General features: G+C 46.2%; 1 protein-coding gene across 1 annotated transcript; it reads left to right on the top strand.

Moving 5' to 3' along the window:
• The first annotated feature begins 13,410 nt into the window (after positions 1 to 13,410).
• Positions 13,411 to 14,900, top strand: LOC131328431 (uncharacterized). The gene is made up of 2 exons (XM_058361378.1): positions 13,411 to 13,645; positions 13,831 to 14,900. Exons 1-2 carry the CDS (start codon positions 13,411 to 13,413, stop codon positions 14,898 to 14,900), a joined length of 1,305 nt encoding a protein of 434 aa, XP_058217361.1.
• Positions 14,901 to 19,074: the final 4,174 nt, after the last annotated feature.

Below are 19,074 nucleotides of genomic sequence, written 5' to 3'. Positions count from 1 at the left end.
GCGTTCTCCTGCATCGCTGCTTGTAGCCCTTGGGTTAGCGTTTTAATTTGCTCTTGCATTTGGGCGAATGCTTCTGGGGTCATCTAGTCGCCTCCTGGTTTGCTCATTGCAGTAGCTCTGGCCGCCTCTGCCGTCTTAGCGGCTTTTGCGGCAGCGGCCTTGGTAGCCTTCGTAGCCTTGGCTATTTCGGCAGCCTTAGCCGCCTTGGCTGCATCTGCGGCCTTCGTGGCGTTGTCGGCACCCATTTGTGGGGGGTCTGAAGCCATCATTGTTCTGCTTGATCGGGTGTCCACCACGCAAAACTATTCACCGTAAGGAAGAAGTCGTTTCCCACAGACGGCGCTAGCTGATGAATCAGCTTTGGATCTAGCCCCGTCCTGTTCCTGCAAATACAACGCAAGAGCTTACGTCACCGGTGTGGTGGCTTGCCAACCACCCTCCGATGCCTAAGTCAGTAGTATACTTTAGAGTAATTTTGTTCTCTGTTTAGGATTGCGTACCTTTTATTGGAGTTCTACTGTCATATTTATAGGCATCTTGTTTGGGAGGTAGAGTCCTTGTAGGACTGTATTCCGGATCACCCGCTTGGGGTGAGGAGGAGTCCTGCCTTAGCTAGGAGTCCATGTACATCTGGGATGGCTAGTGCTTATCTCATCTTATAGCATTCCTTATCCTGTAGGGTTTCAGTTGTAGTTTATCCCATCCGGGCATCTTTGGCTAGGATAAGTAATATCCAAAGAATACTATTTATCCCGTTCTAACCAAGTGCCAAAAGCTGGTCCTTGGACCTCATGTCAGCTCCGTCCTATAGGTGGAGCCGGCATCCCCTGACCTTGTCACGGGCTATGTCTCCTTGGAAATTGTGGGCAAAGCTGGCCGCTATCTCCCAGGTCCGTATATCGTATAGTGTTGACCTTGTCAGGTTTTTCCTTACTCATCATTCGTATATCTTCTTTTTCCTAGAACATGCAGTTGCTTGAAAATAAATGCAAATATTTTCATTGAAAGTCAATGATACGCATTGAAAGGTAGCTCGAATATGGAACATATAAATCTATCTAAAGTGTGGGGACCACACAAACACAAGTTGTTAGATGGACTGAGATTCATTTGATCCAAGGGCTGATATGTGCTCTCTAACTTTCTTAAGAAAACACCCACACTCTTACGAATATATTACAAAAATGTCATCGGTTCTTTTTGCTCACTGCTCGGCTTCTAGCGTTGGCATAAAAAAACAAAAATATACTACAAAAATGCCCGTGCCTACGGCACTACCGGGATGCGTAGTGTCGTAGGCACGGACAAACACTAGTCCTTATATGAAACCACTGTGTGTCTCGGTTGGTCTGAAAATAGATGTCTTCGACTCTTATTGCTTGTGCAAGTACCAGGTTCGAGCACGAGGCCCATTGCACTCACAGCAACCTCTCCGGGATGAAAACTTATTAAGTTTTAATTGCTGAAGCAAAGTCAAGTGGTATTCTATGGTCCTTCTTCACCACATTTTAATGTGTAGTCCATTATAAAGTATGCAGGCCTCGCATAAATATCTTGTGGTGAAAGAGAGCTGGCGGTGCTCCAAGAACGCTTGATAATTTTTCAACCGGGTGATTAATTATTAATTGCAGGATTAGCCAATCATTTCTTTCACGTTTTAATGCTTGGAACAATAATAAGTAATCCAGAAGAGTACTTCTTCGCTTTGAGAGTTAGGTAAGCACGCGCCTGACCAATCACCAATCTATTTCCTTTGTCACATCCCAGAATCTTTTCTTTACCAATTGAGTTTGTTAAGGTGCAACATGTGGGCGTGGCCCTTATCAATACCACACCCATATTGGAAAGTCTTTGGTAAATCGCATTCGTAAACACCAAGGCTGGTAGGCAGTGGAGAGTGGAGACATAAGCGGGAAGCTTACACAAAATAATGTCACTCCATAAAAAACAACAAATCCATCATCAAGTAATGTCAAGAATTAAAAAAAAATAGTTGTAGCAAATTGTAGGATATATGGGGTTTTGAAGAGAGTAGCCTACGTGTGAATTCGTTTGAACTGAAGAGGTGCAATTGGTTAATGATTGAAAAATGAAGTGATCTGAAAGGGTGGAGGAAGAAGCAAGGGGATAGAAAAGACCAAGGCAACGTGTCCTTTAATCTCTCTGCGCGGGGAATAGACAGGATTCCCTAGATGGATCGGATGAGGTTGTTCCTTGGAAGAATGTTCTCCTTCCTTAGAATTAGCGCTCACCAACTTTCTCTCTCTCTCGGAAAAATCTCTCCTTGAAATATGAGAAAATGTTTGATATTTATAGGCACTTGGGCCTAGGTCAAGCCCAGAGTAATCTAATAAAATCATGACACGTGTCCCTTCTGTGGAGGCTTCGGTAATGACCTCGGTAATCTAACCGGACCACCATTAACCGAGGCCTCATATCAGCACGGGCCTGTGTATATCCTTCTGTTTACTCGGTTAGTATCGAGTCTCCTGTTTATGCTTCGGTTAAATACCGAAGCATGCATTCCGTTAAAGCCACTTGGAAGAATGTTGCATAGCAAGAGGGGACCAAGAGTGACACGTGGCGGAAGGAATCATCTAGGCCAGGTCTGGCCATGTGCTTCGTAACCGTCTTATCCGGTGCGTCATCTATGACATCACCCGAGGCGGTTACCTAAGCGTGACCTCCACGCACTAGCTTGGAGCCCAAGTTAACCTAGGTCTATAAATACAAAGGGATACTCATCTTTGAGAGGTATGCCATCTTTCCCTAACCCTAGACCTAAAAACAACTCTCCTTACATCTAACTTGATCGTCGGAGGGTCACTAGGCTATTCCAGCCTTAGTGACTTGTTGCAGGTTCAGCGGCAGAAGAACAGAGCAGCGGAAGAGAAGTACTAGTTCAGGCCAAGGTCCCTCCTCCTAAATCGAACCCCTACAATTGGTGACTCCGCTGGGGACTTAGCCATCCTTTCAACTTTCACCTTCCCCTTTCTGCTCCGTTCAAACGTCCAGAATCAAACATGGTTGAGATCGACGAAGCCCATCACGGTGGTGCCGCTCACGGGCTCGGTTCCCTCGTGGACCATAGCCTAGCTTCCGGTGGGGCAACCGCCCTTGGAAAGACCCACATATCCATCGGAGTTGGCGCCGGAGCGTCAGCTCCAGACGCAGGCCCATCCTCCGAGCTCCACTCCTACATCCGCCATCTCGAGCGAAAAATCGACGACCTCACGACGGTCGTGGACCGCGACAGACACGTCCGAGACGAGTTGGCGGAGATCAAACACCTCCTCATCTCCCCATCTCACTCCTCCGGGAGCCGCGGCGGAAGGACAAACCGTCACGCCCCCCCACGCAGTCACGAAGCCGGTCACCTGCTAGAGCACAGACCCCGCCCCTCAGTCAAGGATCATCTTGAGTCACCGAGAGCGGCGGACACTCGAGCCCCAAAAGACGCATCGCACAGGGTCCGTTCTCGTTCCCCTGTGCAACTTCGAAGGAGACCATCGGCCTTTGACAGACTCGGTGGTGCGAGCGTCTCTGCCTCCTCCACCCACTCGGTCCTCGTGGGCAAGACAGGCCAGGAATCTACCCCTAGCCTCACAAGGGCATCCAGGGGAGATGACGCCCTTGTCGAGATCCAGACTAGAGGATACCGAGAGTGCCTGAAGGGCCCTCGAGCCAGAAGTCCCATTGTCTCGCACCCCGGCGGCGCACACAGCAGGAGCCCGGTCACCGAGCGCCTCGAGCCTTTCGCTCGGGATAGCTACCGACATCACCGCCAAGAGCGTTTTCCCAGGAAATCGGTTAGTATCGACCCAAAGAGAAAGGAGCATGAACGATTGGACAAACTCGTCCCCAAGAAGCGTATAGCGACCGAGCGTCTAGACGGCCCCGACCGTTCGATCCGACCTCATCGCGATGCACGACTTGCACGACTCACGACCTCTCCCTTCACAAGAGAGATCGACTCGGTTACCCCCCCCAAGGGATTCTCCTAGCCCAAGTTTGCCAAATATGACGGCAAGACCGAGGCGTACACTCATCTGGTTCAGTATAAAACTATCATGTCTCTGTTTCTTCGGAATGAACCCTCGGACGACGCCTTCCTGTGCAAAGTGTTTCCTGCAAGCCTCGGCAACCTGGGCCTCACCTAGTTCTGTCAACTCCCGGCTCGGTCAATCTCCTCGTTCGATTCCCTCTGTGATGCCTTCATGGCCCGGTTCGTAACAAGCAACAAGCACGAGAAGGAGATCGACTCCCTCTTAGCCCTTCGGAAGAGGAACGACGAAACGCTTCGCCAGTACGCCGGCCGTTATTGGGAGCTGTTCAATGAAATAAAGGGTTGCGACGGCGTCATCTCTGCCCGAGGATTCAAGCTCGGTCTCACCTCCCAAGACGAGCAAGTCTACGACGACCTCTGTAACGACCCTGAATTTTGGTCTATAAAAATTTCGTTAAATATTTGAATTTTATTTGAATTACTTATTTATTCTCTTGTGTGACTATATGATTGCTTATTAAATTCCATCGTAGTTAGATTTCGGTCGTTGGTTAAACTTTCGACTAAAAACCCTACGTGACCAATTTAGTTAATTTCCAACCGACTGCTTGGAGGAACCGAGCAACCGACTTACTTAGTTACTAGATGAACCTTTTGGACTTTTTTTGAACCTTTTGCCTTTGCCCATTGGTCCATAATGGTTAGGGTAATTATTGTCCATTGGATAATAAACATTTTTATTTTAAAAGTACATGTAGTCTTTCAAAATCTTATTTTAAAATAAAAGGTACTTGTACTCTTTTGTTCAATGGTTATTAACCGCAAGGGAAACTATTATCTATTGGGTAATAACCGTTAGAGAAGTTAGTGACCATTGGATAATAGAAGACTTTTGACCAAATAAAGTCCCGATGTGACAAGGGAACCTTCCAATAAAGTTGATTTGACTTGTACTTTATTATTATTTAAATGGGGAGAATCCTAGCCTTTTTATTTAATTGGGGTACTTGGTACCACACCTATATTTAATATAGGGCTTTTGTCACATGCTTAAAAGTACTCCTTGATTATTTTACTATAAAAGTTTCCTAGTTATTATTGTCCATTGGATAATAAAAGTTAGGGTATTTATTATCCATTGGGTAATAGAGTTATTCTTTCACCAAGTACATGGGTTTATTAAACTAGTCATTTTTCCTTATTGCCCATGTGATGAAGTACACATATTTTTATTAAAGTACTTATTAGCCTTAGTAGCCTTTAAAGCCTAAGATTTTCCAAAGTACTCCTTTATTATTTTGTATTGGGGTTTTGTACCCAATTGGATTTCTTTATTGGGTATTTAATTTTAGAAATCTTGTACTTTGTACCTTTCTTATTCTTTCTTGCATTTGTGTATATATATATATATATATATATATATATGTGTGTGTGTGTGTGTGTGTGTACTTGAGAGAGAGAGAGAGAGAGAGAGAGAGAGAGAGAGAGAATGCCGAGAGAGAGAGAGAGAGAGAGAGAGACCCGAGAGAGAGAGAGAGGAGGAAGGAGAGAGGAAGGTTGGTTGTACCATGCTTGAGCTTTCCTTGATCTTTCTTCACCCTTGGAGAATCTTTCTCCTAACCAAACTTAACTCCCCATTTGTACCTCCATGCTTTGTTTAGTACCCAAATCTTGTACCATTATCTCCTATCCTTGCAACAAATCTCCCATAGTCCAATCCAAGGACTAAACTAGCCTTGCAAGCTACCTTATTAGGCCTTAGTCTATTTTAAGCCTAATGACAACCTATGATGGACCTTTATGACATAATCTTAGCCTTTATTAGCCTTAGACCTTGACTATAAGCTAAACCTAGGTTATGACTACCTAAAAAGCCTAAGATCTTAGTTGATTACATAGCCTTACACCTAAGATTTGGATTGGACAAGCTATGACTTGGTTGAAAGGTTGATTTGATGACTTAATGGAGCAAATCCATGGAGGATTTAGAGAGAGAGAGGGCCGGCCTTGTGAGAGGGGAGAGGGCCAAGAGTTTTGCCTATAAATAGCACCCCATGCTTCTCATTCAACTCACACCTTCACCTAGCAACTTCTCTCTCTAGAAAAATTATGTTCTTTCTTTGTTCTTTCTTTTGTTCTTCATGTTCTTGAGTAGTTCTTGAGTTCTTCAAGAAACTCAACCTAAGCCACCACTAAACCGCCACTCGACCACCCCCTCGATCCATAAAGTAGAGTAGTGTTAGTCAAGTAGAAGTTTTGAGAGAAACCTTTCTCTTTCGAAGCTACCGGAAGCATACCGTAGGAAGTTACTCCGCCCGACAACCGACGTACTTTCCGTAGCCGACTACCGCCAAGAAGTAAGGTAGAACCCCTTGACCCTAACTCTACGTATAGAACCGTATGTTAGAACGGTATGGAAATCCTTACTTACTCCCTATGTATTTACTTACTCAAATACAAAGTAGGTTATCTTTATTTACGTACTTATCGTTTGATTAGAAGTATTCGTATTTTGATCTTTAAGATAGTTATGAATATGCGTATATGAGTTGCTTGTATTACTTGTGGTATGTGATAAAGCATAAGTGATTTCACTCCAAAGACGTCCGTACATGTGGCATTGTGCTTTGAATAAAGCATAAGTGATACACTCCAAAGGCGTCCGTACATGTGGCGTTATGCTATAAGTAGTGATTGAGCGTGTTAAAGTAATATAGAATTGGATGATCTTGTTAGAAAGATTCGTGTCCTACCGCGGAGTCTTGTATGTAAACGAGACACGAAAATCGAGAAAGTAGAAACATGACACCTAGGGTGTGATTAATGAAAGGAAACGTTTTCCGAGGAAGGAAATATTTTGAAACAACATAATGACCGGTTTTGGGTGGCATTATGTGAGTTGTGTGCGTATGTAAAAGAAACGTTTGAAAAGGTTGAACTGTTTTGAAAACCGCAACGTGGCCGGACTTGGTAGCTCATTGCATGGATTGTGAAAACCACAATGTGGCCGGACGTGGTAGCCCATTGTGTGGTGTGTGTTTTGTGTGTGTTCCAATGGGATCCGGGAAAAACGGAACCATTGTGAGGTTGTGTGCCAATGGGAACCCGGCGCGGCGGAACCATTGTGAGGATACTTGGGAACCCGGCGCGGCGGAACCAAGGTTGGGTGTGTATGCTTGGTCATCCGCGGTACGGAGCCAATGCAAATATTTTTGTGTGCCAATGGGAACCCGGCGCGGCAGAACCATTGTGAGGATACTTGGGAACCCGGCGCGGCGGAACCAAGGTTGGGTGTGTATGCTTGGTCATCCGCGGTACGGAGCCAATGCAAATATTTTTGTGTGCCAATGGGAACCCGGCGCGGCGGAACCATTGTGAGGATGCTTGGGAACCCGGCGCGGCGGAACCAAGGTTGGGTGTGTATACTTGGTCATCCGCGGTACGGAGCCAATGCAAATATTTTTGTGTGCCAATGGGAGCCCGGCACGGCGGAACCATTGTGAGGATACTTGGGAACCCGGCGCGGCGGAACCAAGGTTGGGTGTGTAGCTTGGTTATCCGCGGTACGGAGCCAATGCAAATGATTTTAAAAGGTTGGGTGTGTAGCTTGGTTATCCGCGGTACGGAGCCAATGCAAATGTTTTTGTGTTAAACAAATGGTTTTTGAAAGGTTGTTTTGTAAATGAAAATGTTGACACGGTCTACGATGAGTCGCGTAGGAGAAACTCTGAAATCTTGGACACCAACGATAGTTAATTAACGAATGTGGATGTGTCATTGTTAAGCTGCGTATATATGTATCATGTGGAAATCGATGTGTTATTATTTCCAGTTGTTTTAAGTTATGGGTTAGCGGGTATGGGATTACTCTGCTGAGCTTTGTAGCTCACGGTGTTGCCTTTTGGTAACCCTGGCATATTATATCGGTGGCGACGCTGGTATAATGTGTCAGACTTTGTAGATGATCAAGGTAAGCAGATCACCATGGAGGCTTTGGAGCTGAGGAGCTGGCAAGAATGGAGGAGCTGAGGAGCTGTAGTTAGGAACCCTAGAATCCCCCTCCGTTTATGTAAATATCGAACTATTGTAGGAGTTTTGTTGTAATAAGAGCCAGACTCCATTTGATTTTATGAATAAAATGTCCTTTTAACGTACCCAAAATTCAGGGCGTTACAGATTTTATCAATAAAATTGTCTTCTTAACGTACCCAAAATTTGGGGCGTTACAACCTCGCTCGCCATAAGCCAAACTCCATGAAGGACTTTATGACTCAAATTGAGGGCTGGTGTCAGCTCATCGAATCCAAGGCAGAGAGAGGCATTGGGAAGCCCACGAGTTCAAAGACATTAAACACCTCGGTGTCCATACCGGCTCCCGCACTTGTCCCAACATCGAAGAAACAGGTCAACACAATCAAGCAGTCGCCGAGGAGGGGACCGAAGCCAAGTGACTTCAACGCCGAAAAGACCGTCTTCACTATTCCTATCTACCGGATCATCGATCAAGTAAAGGATCAGCCCTTTTTTTCCTTCCCAAATCAAAAGCTAGGAACCGAGAATGGGAAAATCAAGAATCCTATCGTTCGATGCAACTACCACAGCGAACAAGGTCACTTCACCACAGCTTGCAAGCCCTTCAAAGCCTACTTGGAGCAGCTTGTCGCGGGAGGCCACCTCGGCAACTTCATCGATCACGAAAAGACGACGGCTCGGGCGCAACGGACCGAAACAAATATGGAGGAAGAGGTTCAGACAATCCACGTCATACACGATCCCTTGAACCCCGAGGCCGCTCGAGTCATCCGAGCAGAGTTGAATGAAGCCTCCTCCTCCAAGCAGGTCATGATAGTCGGCCCCGAACCAAAGCGCCCTAGAATCGATGACGGCTCCAAATGGACGATAACGTTTACCGAGAAGGATCTCGACCGCGTCCAGCTTCCCCACAACGACGCTCTCGTGGTCACGCTACGCATCGGAAATTTCAATGTCCGTCGCGTCCTCGTAGACCAGGGTAGCTCGGCCGAAGTCATGTATTACTCTCTTTTCAAGGATCTAAAGATTCCCGAGACCGACCTCCGTCCCTCCGAAGTTCCCCTTATCGGCTTCAACGGAGCTCCTGTCTGGCCCATCGGTATGATCACTCTTCCTGTCCATGCCGGCTCGGTAACTCTTGAAATGGAATTTGTGGTGGTCGACGTCCCTGGCCCTTACAACGCCATTGTCGGTCGAACCTGGCTACATAGGCTTAAAGCGATTGCCTCCACTTATCACCAAGTGGTACGTTTCATTGGCACCCACGGGCACCAGGAAGACTTGTACGGAGACCAGACCGTGGCCAAGCAATGCTACGTCAACGCCGTCCGAAGCACCAAACAGACCTCCCAGGTGAATCTCATCGAAGCCCCCGAAGCCCCAGTTTTGGAGGACATCGGTAGATCCCCCGAGGACAAAACCGTTGAAGACGTGGCCACCATCCCAATCACCGAGGACGGCTCCCGCTTCTTCCTTGTCAGTTCCTCACTTAGTGATACTGATCGGAATGAGACGGTAGCTTTTCTCAACAGAAACATTGAAGTGTTCGCCTGGACCCCCTATGAGATGCCGGGTCTGGACCCCTCTTTCATCTGCCACGAGCTCAACATCGACAAAGTCAAACGACCGGTCGTACAGAAGGCACGACGGTCCTCTCCTATTCACTCCGAGGCCGTCATTGAAGAAGTCAACCGACTCCTAAACGCTGGGGCAATCAGAGAGGTCCAGTACCCCAAGTGGTTGGCTAACACCGTCGTAGTCAAGAAGAAGAATGGCAAATGGCGTGTTTGCGTCGACTACTCAAACCTCAACGACGCTTGCCCGAAAGACTTCTTTCCTCTTCCCCGTATCGACAAGCTCGTCGACGCCACCTCTGGACACGAGCGACTCAGCTTCTTGGATGCGTACCGGGGCTATCACCAGATTGCCATGAGCGAAGGCAATATCGAGAACACCGCCTTCATTACCCCTCACGGGATCTTCGGTTACCTCGTCATGCCCTTCGGTTTAAAAAATGCCGGAGCAACTTTCCAGCGAATGATAACCAAGATGTTCGAGCGATTACTAGGCGACACTATGCTAGTGTACATTGACGACATGGTGGTTAAAAGTCTTCGCGCCGGTGATCATCTAACTCACCTCGCCGAAGTCTTCGAGATACTCAAGAACCACAAGCTCCGCCTCAATGCCGAGAAATGCGTCTTCGGTGTTAGCTCCGGCAAATTTCTTGGCCACCTCATCTCCCGACGCGGTATTGAGGCCGATCCTTCCCAGATTCGCGCTATTGATCAGCTCTCGGCTCCCCACAACAAGCGCGATGTTCAGCGTCTAACCGGTATGGCCGCTGCTCTGAATCGGTTTATAAGTCGCTCCTCGGACAAATGTCAGCCATTCTTCGCACTACTAAAGGGCAGCCGACGAAGCTTCAACTGGACAGAAAACTGTGACCGAGCCCTGCAACGACTAAAGGAGTATCTTTCCACAGCTCCACTCCTCGTCACCCCTCAGAACCAGGAGGACTTGTTCCTCTACTTAGCTGTCTCTCCGCACGCCGTAAGCTCGGTGCTCGTCCGACAGGAGGGCCGGGAGCACCAGCCAATCTATTACTCCAGCAAAACCATGACTCCCGCCGAGACGCGTTACCTCCCCCTGGAGAAGCTTCGTCCAGGAGGCTCACCGACTCCGAAACAAAGCCGCTCTCTTCTGGCTCAATCCCAACGGCAAGCTTTACCGAAGATCATTTACCGGGCCATACTTATTGGTTGCGCACTCACATCAAGTTCCGGGCATCATCGAAGAGCTTCACGCCGGCGACAGCGGTTGTCACTCCGGTGGACGGTCACTCGCCCACCGAGCCATCACTCAGGGGTATTGGTGGCCGACAATGAAGAAGGATTCTGAGGAGTTCGTCAAGCGTTGCAAGAAGTGTCAGATGTTCGCTCCCATTATCCATCAGCCGGCCCGGGACCTTAGCCCTCTCACCAGCCCCTGGCCCTTCTCCCAATGGGGCATGGATATCGTTGGAAAGCTCCCAGTCGCTCCAGGTGGATTCAAGTTCCTCCTAACCGCCACCGATTATTTCTCAAAATGGGTCGAGGCTGAGCCCCTGGTCACCATTGAAGAAACAGACGTCATCTGCTTCGTATGGCGAAACATCATCTCTCGCTTCGCTGTGCCGTTCGCCATAATTACAGACAATGGAAGGCAGTTTACAGGGCAGAAGTACCGGGCCCTGCTTGACGAATACGGTATCAAATGGGACACATCCACTCCGGCTTACCCCCAGGGCAACGGACAGGCCGAGGCTGCAAACAAGGCAAATTCATCTGGACTTAAGCGCCGACTCGAGTCACGACGGGGAAAGTGGGCCGAAACTCAATAACCAAACCCAATAACCAAATTCAAAACTAAAAAATTAAAAAACACCTCACATTAGAATCGTCTCATCGAGATGAATAATTTGGTGTGGTCGGGTGCGTGATTGGAACTCGTTTGCAATTGGACATAAATGCATTGCGTATTGTGGGGGGGTTTTTAATAGGGATACAAAAATAACCAATGTGGAGGTCAAGTTTGTTAAGTTTGATTATGAACTAAATGGATAATCAAATGCTGACGTGGCACATTTTGGTTATCGATTTTGATTATTCCCATTGCGGATGCTCTAAGTTGTTAAGTTTGGTTATGGAATGGGTGGAATTTGGTTATTTGCTAAAAGACTTGTAACTTTGCTTATTACAATGTGAGGTGTTTTTTTAGCATTGTTGTTAAGTTTGCTTATCCATACTAATTTGCTTATTACAACGTAGATGCTCTAAGGCGAGATGAGTAATGTTCACGGAATATACTTATCTCACTAAGAGATATCTCAATAAAAAACCTTAAGTCCTAATGGATAAAGGAAAGACGTCGATTGGATAAGCATAAAGCTCTAGTGATATGCATAATCAAAGACGAATAAGGATTCCTCGCTAAGGCGGGACGCACATTCGTTCCTAGCTAAGGCAGAACTCAACATTCCTCAAAGAGGTAACCCGGAATCTACAAGATATAGTCCCACAAGGACTCAACCTCTTATCAAAATGCCTATAAATACAACAATAGAACTCGAACAAAAGGTACACAACCCCTAATCGCGAATCTCAATTCTCTCACCATATAGCAAATATTCTACTGACTTAGGCATCGGAGGGTGGTTGGCACGCCACCACACCGGTGACTCGAGTTCTTGCTGTGTATTGCAGGACCAGGTTGGAGCTAAAGACAAAACTGATTCATCAGTTGGCGCCGTCTGTGGGAAAGACAAAGTTTCTCTTACGGTGAACAATTTTGTATGGTAGAAACCCAGTCAAGCAGAACAACGACGGCTTCAAACCCCCCACAATTGGGTGTCAATGACGCCACAAAGGCCGCCGCTGCAACTAAGGCCGCTAAAGCGGCAGAAGCGGCAGAAGCGGCTAAGGTAGCAAAAGTAGCCAAGGCTGCTGTCGCTGTAGAAAAAGCTGCGAAGGCGGCAGAAGCGGCCAAGGCCGCCACAGTAAACAAAATAGGAAGTGATCAAATGACCCCAGAAGCTCAGATGCAGGAGCAGATAAAAATACTAACCCAAGGTTACAAACAGCAATGCAGGAGAACACAAATTTGCGAATGTAAATCTCCGAGCCAAGCATCCTAAACTTACGACACAGTCGACATGAAGAGGAGGACGGCAGGGAAGAAGGTGAATCCAGCGAGAAGGAAAGCCAAAATCGAAGGAAGTATGGCAAACCACCCCTAGAAAGGTCATCTCATAAGCAAGAGACATTGCTCAAGATGCAAACCAGATTGAAGGGCTAATGAAGCATATCAAAGCACAAACTCCCGCCACCGTAGAAGAATTGGTGCAGAATACGGATTCACCTTTCACAACCGGAGTCATGGGGCTACCTCTTCCAAGGAAGTTTAAGATGCCCGAGCTAGAGACTTTTAATGGCTTCACGGATCCATTAGATCATTTGGAAACATACAAGTCGCTGATGCATATCCAAGCAGTACCAGATGAAGTGATGTGTCGGGCATTCCCAGTTACCCTCAAAGGAAGTGTCTGAGCATGGTTCAATAAACTCCCACTGGGAAGCATAGGTAGTTTCAAAGAGCTTAGCACAAACTTTGTAAGCTACTTTATTGCTGGACAACGATACGGCAAGCCAGAAACACATCTCCTGACTGTGAAACAGGGGAGATGAGAGTCATTAAGAGATTATACCACAAGGTTCAACAAGGAGGTGGTTCAGATAGACGAAGTAGACGATAATGTATGCATAACTGCGTACATAGCAGGACTATATTTAGGACAATTCATGTATCTCATATCTCAAGAACCACCCAAGACTATGGCAGAGCTTATGCTTAGAGCCCAGAAACATATGAACGCCGAAGAAGCTATTTATGCATGGCATTCGCTTGATGGTTTTGATCCTCAAGCAGGGCCATCACAAGTTGGTGAATTCTCTCCACCAAACAGAAAAAGAAGGGAATCCACCCGTAAGATGGGAGGCAAACCAAAGAACAAAAAGGTGGACTCAAGGTCTTCCCCTAAGCGGGGAGGAGCTGGAGGTCTACGCCAAGGCAAGTACAAGCAGTTTACACCGCTCATAGCTATGGCAGAGCAAATCCTTAGCAACCTATAAGATGACCCGGACCTCAAGTGGCCCGGGAAGCTAAGAACCGACCCTAATAGGAGAGCTAAGGACAAATACTGCAGGTTCCACAGAGACCATGGTCATAACACAGAGACCATGGTCATAACACAGATGACTGCATTGATCTCAAACAACAGATCGAGGATCTAATCCAAAGAGGGAGACTGCAACGTTTCGTAACGAAGAAGTATCAGAAACAATCCAGAAAGGAAGATACAAACAAGGAAGGCAGGGATGCCACTGCACCCCACTTAGGTCCCATTGGAGAGATCAAGGTCATCCATGGAGGATTTGCTGGAGGAAGAGAGTGTAGCAATGCTAGAAAAGCTCACCTAAGAAAGCTAAGAACAGAGGAATACTTGAAAGTCAACACGGTTGGACATCCAAGCAAATTCCAGAAGGAGGAGGAAATATCCATTATTTTCTCAGATGAAGACATCAAGGGAGTTCAAATCCCTCACGATGACCCCCTGGTTATAACCATTGTCGTGGCAAACTACCTCACAAGAAGGGTATTGATAGACACTGGAAGCTCAGCCGACATCCTCTACCTCCACGCATACGATCAACTAAAAGTTGGACGAGAAAGGCTAAAACCCATGACCTCACCACTAGTTGGGTTTGCAGGTACGCCTGTTAACCCGGTTGGTCAAATAGCCCTGCCAATCATAGTGGGGGAAGAAGGAGCTCAGATTACACGCATGATAGACTTCATAGTAGTGGATTGTCCTTCAGCATATAATGCAATACTGGGGAGAACAACTCTTATTAAAATCAGGGCAATAATCTCCACGTATCATTTGATAATAAAGTTCCCAACACCAGAAGGAATCATGCGCATAAGAGGAGACCAAAAAGCAGCACGGGATTGTTATGTTACCTCGCTCAGAGGGGCAAACATTACGATGAACATAGAAAGTCTTGACACGCGAGATGAAGAGAAGCTCCAACACGGAGAACCAGTGGAAAAGCTCGTAGAAGAGCTCCTGGAGCCAGGGCAACAGGGAAAGACAGTAAGGATTGGAACAGGATTGAGCACAGCAGCAAAAGCAGAGCTGCTGCAATTCCTAAGAAAAAACAAAGATGTCTTTGCATGGTCCCACGAGGACATCCCGGGAATTGACCCAATGGTCATATCCCATAAACTAAACGTAGATCCCACAGCTCGCCCTGTTAAATAGAAGAAAAGAACCTTTGCTCCAGAACGAAACGAAGCTGCAGCCAAAGAGGTGGACAAACTCATGCAAGCGGAATCCATCCGTGAAATTCTCTACCCTGATTGGTTAGCTAATGTGGTGATGGTAAAGAAAGCCAATGGCAAATGGAGAATGTGTGTCGATTTCACTGACCTAAATAAAGCATGTCCTAAGGATAGCTTTCCTCTATCAAGGATTGATTCTACTGCAAGCCACGAACTCCTCAGCTTCATGGATGCATTCTCAGGGTATAACCAAATCCGAATGCATGGAGGAGATCAAGAGAAAACCTCGTTCATAGCCGATAGGGGATTATATTGCTACAAAGTAATGTCCTTTGGTTTTAAGAACACAGGGGCTACATACCAAAGGCTGGTCAACAAAATGTTCAAGCAACAGATTGGGCGCAACGTAGAAGTATATGTGGATGATATGCTAGTTAAAAGTGCCAAGGCACAAAACCATGTAGCAGATTTGGGAGAAACCTTTCAAGTCCTCAGAATGTATCGAATGAAGCTCAACTCAACAAAGTGTGCTTTCAAGATCTCCTCAGGCAAATTTCTAGGCTTCATGATATCTCAAAGAGGTATTGAAGCAAACCCAGAAAAAATCCAGGCTATACTCACCATGTGCTCACCCGAAAATATCAAGGAGGTCCAAAAATAAACAGGGCGTGTCGCAGCATTAAGCAAGTTCATCTCACGAGCAACCGATAAGTGCCAAACATTCTTCAAGGTTTTGAAAAAAGCCTTTGAATGGACTACCACGGAGGAAGCCACTTTCAACCAGCTCAAGGAGTATTTGACATCCCCGCCATTGCTTAGCCGGACTCAAGAAGGAGAAGCCCTATACTTGTACCTTGTTGTCTCCCCCCACGCTGTTAGTGCAGTTCTAATCAGGGAGGAGCAAGGGACACAGCTACCGGTGTATTATACAAGCAGGGCATTGTGAGGAGCTGAGTTGAGATATCCCAGAGCTGAAAAAGTAGCCTTTGCAATGGTAATAGCAGCTAGACGGCAACGACCGTATTTTCAAGCTCATTCGATAAAGGTGCTAACAGATCAACCTCTTCGGAAGATTCTCCATTGTCCAGAAACTTCGGGCCACTTGATTCAATGGTCAATAGAGCTTGGCGAGTTTGATATAGAGTACAAACCGAGGATTGCCATCAAAGCACAAGTCCTTGCAGATTTCCTTGCAGAATACACTTATCCAAAACCAGATGAGTTACCCAAAGAGGAACCAAAACCTTGGGTCCTTCAGGTTGATGGATCAACAACCAGAGAAGCAAGCGGAGCTGGTCTGATCTTAACATCCCCAAAAGGACAACGCATGAGCTACGCACTTAGGTTCGAGTTCAAAGCAACTAGCAATGAGGCAGAATACAAAGCTCTTGTCGTTGGATTGGAACTGGCTAAGGTCGTTGGTGCCAACCATGTGTTAGCCAAAAGTGATTCACAGTTGGTTATAGGACAAGTCCTAGGAGAATACACTGTGAAAGAAGAGGTAATGCAAAAGTACTTGGATAAAGTAAAGGCCCAAGTTGCAAAGCTACAAAGCTTCAGTATTGTCAGGATCCCAAGGGAGGAGAACATTGAAGCTGATTATTTGGCAAAATTGGCCACGGCTAAGGAGGATGCTATTCCACGGAATACCCTCGTACGATACTTGGAATTACTAAGTATCTTTGCCCCAAACGTACAAGTTCAAGCTATTGACTGCAGCAGTTCATGGACAGGCCCCATAGTTGAGTACATAACAAATGGGACCTTACCAGATGACACGGACAAAGCTAGGCAGCTCAAGATCAGGGCTGCAAAATACCTAATGATGGGAGATGTGTTGTATAGAATGAGCTTCTCATTACCATACCTTAGATGTCTGACCACGGCAGAATCTATACGGGCTATGGAAGAGGTCCACTAAGGGGTATGTGGGGACCACCAAGGTAGCCACATGTTAGCCTACAAAGTCCTTAGGTTGGAATACAACTGGCCAAGCATGCAAAAGGAGTGCAACTCTATGGTCCAAAAATGTGAGAAATGCCAATGCTTTGCAAACATCATTCATGGATCCCCCATGGCCTTAACTCCAATGAAGGGACCTTGGCCGTTTTCCCAATGGAGAGTAGACCTAATTGGCCCACTTCCTAAGGCAGCAGGCCAGGTCCAGCATGCCATTATAGCTGTGGATTATTTTACAAAGTGGGTCGAAGCTAAGGCACTGGCCACAATCACAGCAGAGGCTACAATTGACTTTCTATGGAAGTTAATTATCAGTCGATTTGGGTCACCACGAGTCATAGTCACAGACCAAGGAAAGCAGTTTGACAATGCTCAATTCAAAACCTACTGTATTTCCAAAGGAATACACGTACACTATGCATCCAAAGCTCACCCAAAAGCTAATGGACAAGTGGAAGTCACTAATCGAACCATCAAAAAGGGGATTAAGAAGAGACTGCGAGTGGCCAAAGGAGCGTGGCCAGACGAGCTTTATAATGTGCTATGGGCATATCGAACAACACCTCGAACTGCAACTGGAGAAACTCCATACTCCCTTGCATTTGGGGCTGAAGCAGTAGTCCCCATTGAAATTGAATTCCTCCATTACAGGACCGCAAGCATTGACCACCAAGAAAACCAAGAAGATCTCAGGGCTGGGCTAGACCTCTTAGAAGAAACAAGGGAAACAACAATGGCCAAATTGGCCATTTACCAGCAAAGAATGGTCAAGTACCATGAAGCACAGATTAGGCCAAGAGATTTTCGAGCTGGTGATCTAGTTCTAAGGAAAGTAGATCCCACTAGAAAGAAGGTGGGCAAGCTTGGACCAAATTGGGAAGGACCCTATCAGGTCTTACACTGCGTCAAGGCTGGTGCATATAGGCTTGTAACCCTAAGGGGAAAAGAATTGCCAAATTCATGGAATGCGAAGCACCTCAAGAAGTATTACAAGTAGGTGCTTGCAGTGAAAGTTTATTTTCGTCTTTAGGAAATTTACTTTTGTTTTTAGGAAGCTTTTTGTTTTTCAATAAAACTCTAGCATCAAAGTTATTAGGACCACGTGTTCCCGTTGTTAGCCCCTCTGGCCAATAAAACTCCCCATGAGGGATGATCGTGTAGTTTTCCTGTATGCATGATATGGAAAAGACAAACAAAAGAATAAAATTATTCCAATTTTATTAATAAATTCACACCCTAAGGGGTGTGGACAACTTTTTACATAAAAACTTTGTGGGCAGAACTCACAAAGTTGCAACCTAACTACTACCTCCCTCCCTCGGAGGGGAAGGAATTGGCGGAGCCGGTTGCCCTCGGAAAGCCTCCAACTGGTCCCAGTTGGCTATTAGCACCATGCGGACTGTCTTCTCCATGACAGAAAGAGATTCTGCCATGGCCTCCATCTTCGAAGACAGCCCATCAATGGCTGCCTTCAGATGCTGCAGCTCTTGGCACAATTCTGAGATCCGCTCGTTGTTCACCAATTCTGAGATCCGCTCATTGCTCACCATCACAATATGAGAATTGATTATGGAATGGGGAGTAATCTCTAAAAACTATTGGTATTTATAGCACAAATTAGACGATTCACTAACCGCTTGCTGAGCCAATTAGCATAATCACAATCAAAGCTGTAGTTAAAACCACCACCCCAACTGCTTAGATTAATGGGAAGTTACTTACCCACGTACCTCGAGCAGTTGAAACGATTGTTTTACTTAATGCCAAAGATTTGAACCCTTCGGTTAAAACTTGCATATTTTGAAAAACAAAGGCACAATTCTATGGAATCATAACTCATAGATATCCCAAGGGAAAATTTAATAAGTGTCTCCAACTTTCAAGCTCACAGACGTAGCACAACTATGCATTTAAAAATGAAGCTTTGAAAAAATTTCCAAGCTCACAGACGTAGCACAGCTATGCATTTAAAATGGAGCTTAGGAAAAACATTCAAGCTCACAGACGTAGCACAGCTATACACTAACTGAAGTAGGAAAAACTTCCAAGCTCACAGACATAGCATAGCTATGCACTAAATGAAGTTGAGGAAAAATTTCCAAGCTCACAGACATAGCACAGCAATGCATTTAAAATGAAGCTTTGCAAAAATTTCTGAGCTCATAGACGTAGCACCACTATGCATTTAAAAAGGA

Source organism: Rhododendron vialii, chromosome 6a (assembly GCF_030253575.1).
Source record: "Rhododendron vialii isolate Sample 1 chromosome 6a, ASM3025357v1".
NCBI classification, from domain to species: domain Eukaryota; kingdom Viridiplantae; phylum Streptophyta; class Magnoliopsida; order Ericales; family Ericaceae; genus Rhododendron; species Rhododendron vialii.
Note: the sequence above shows the minus strand (reverse complement) of the source record. Positions and strands in the feature narration are given on the sequence as shown.

Excerpts from the sequence above, each read along its gene's own strand:
- LOC131328431 (XM_058361378.1), top strand. The coding sequence starts at position 13,411 with ATGGCAGAGCTTATGCTTAGAGCCCAGAAACATATGAACGCCGAAGAA. Across the intron at positions 13,646-13,830 it reads AGCTGGAGGTCTACGCCAAG|ATGACTGCATTGATCTCAAA; the intron begins GCAAGTACAAGC and ends GTCATAACACAG.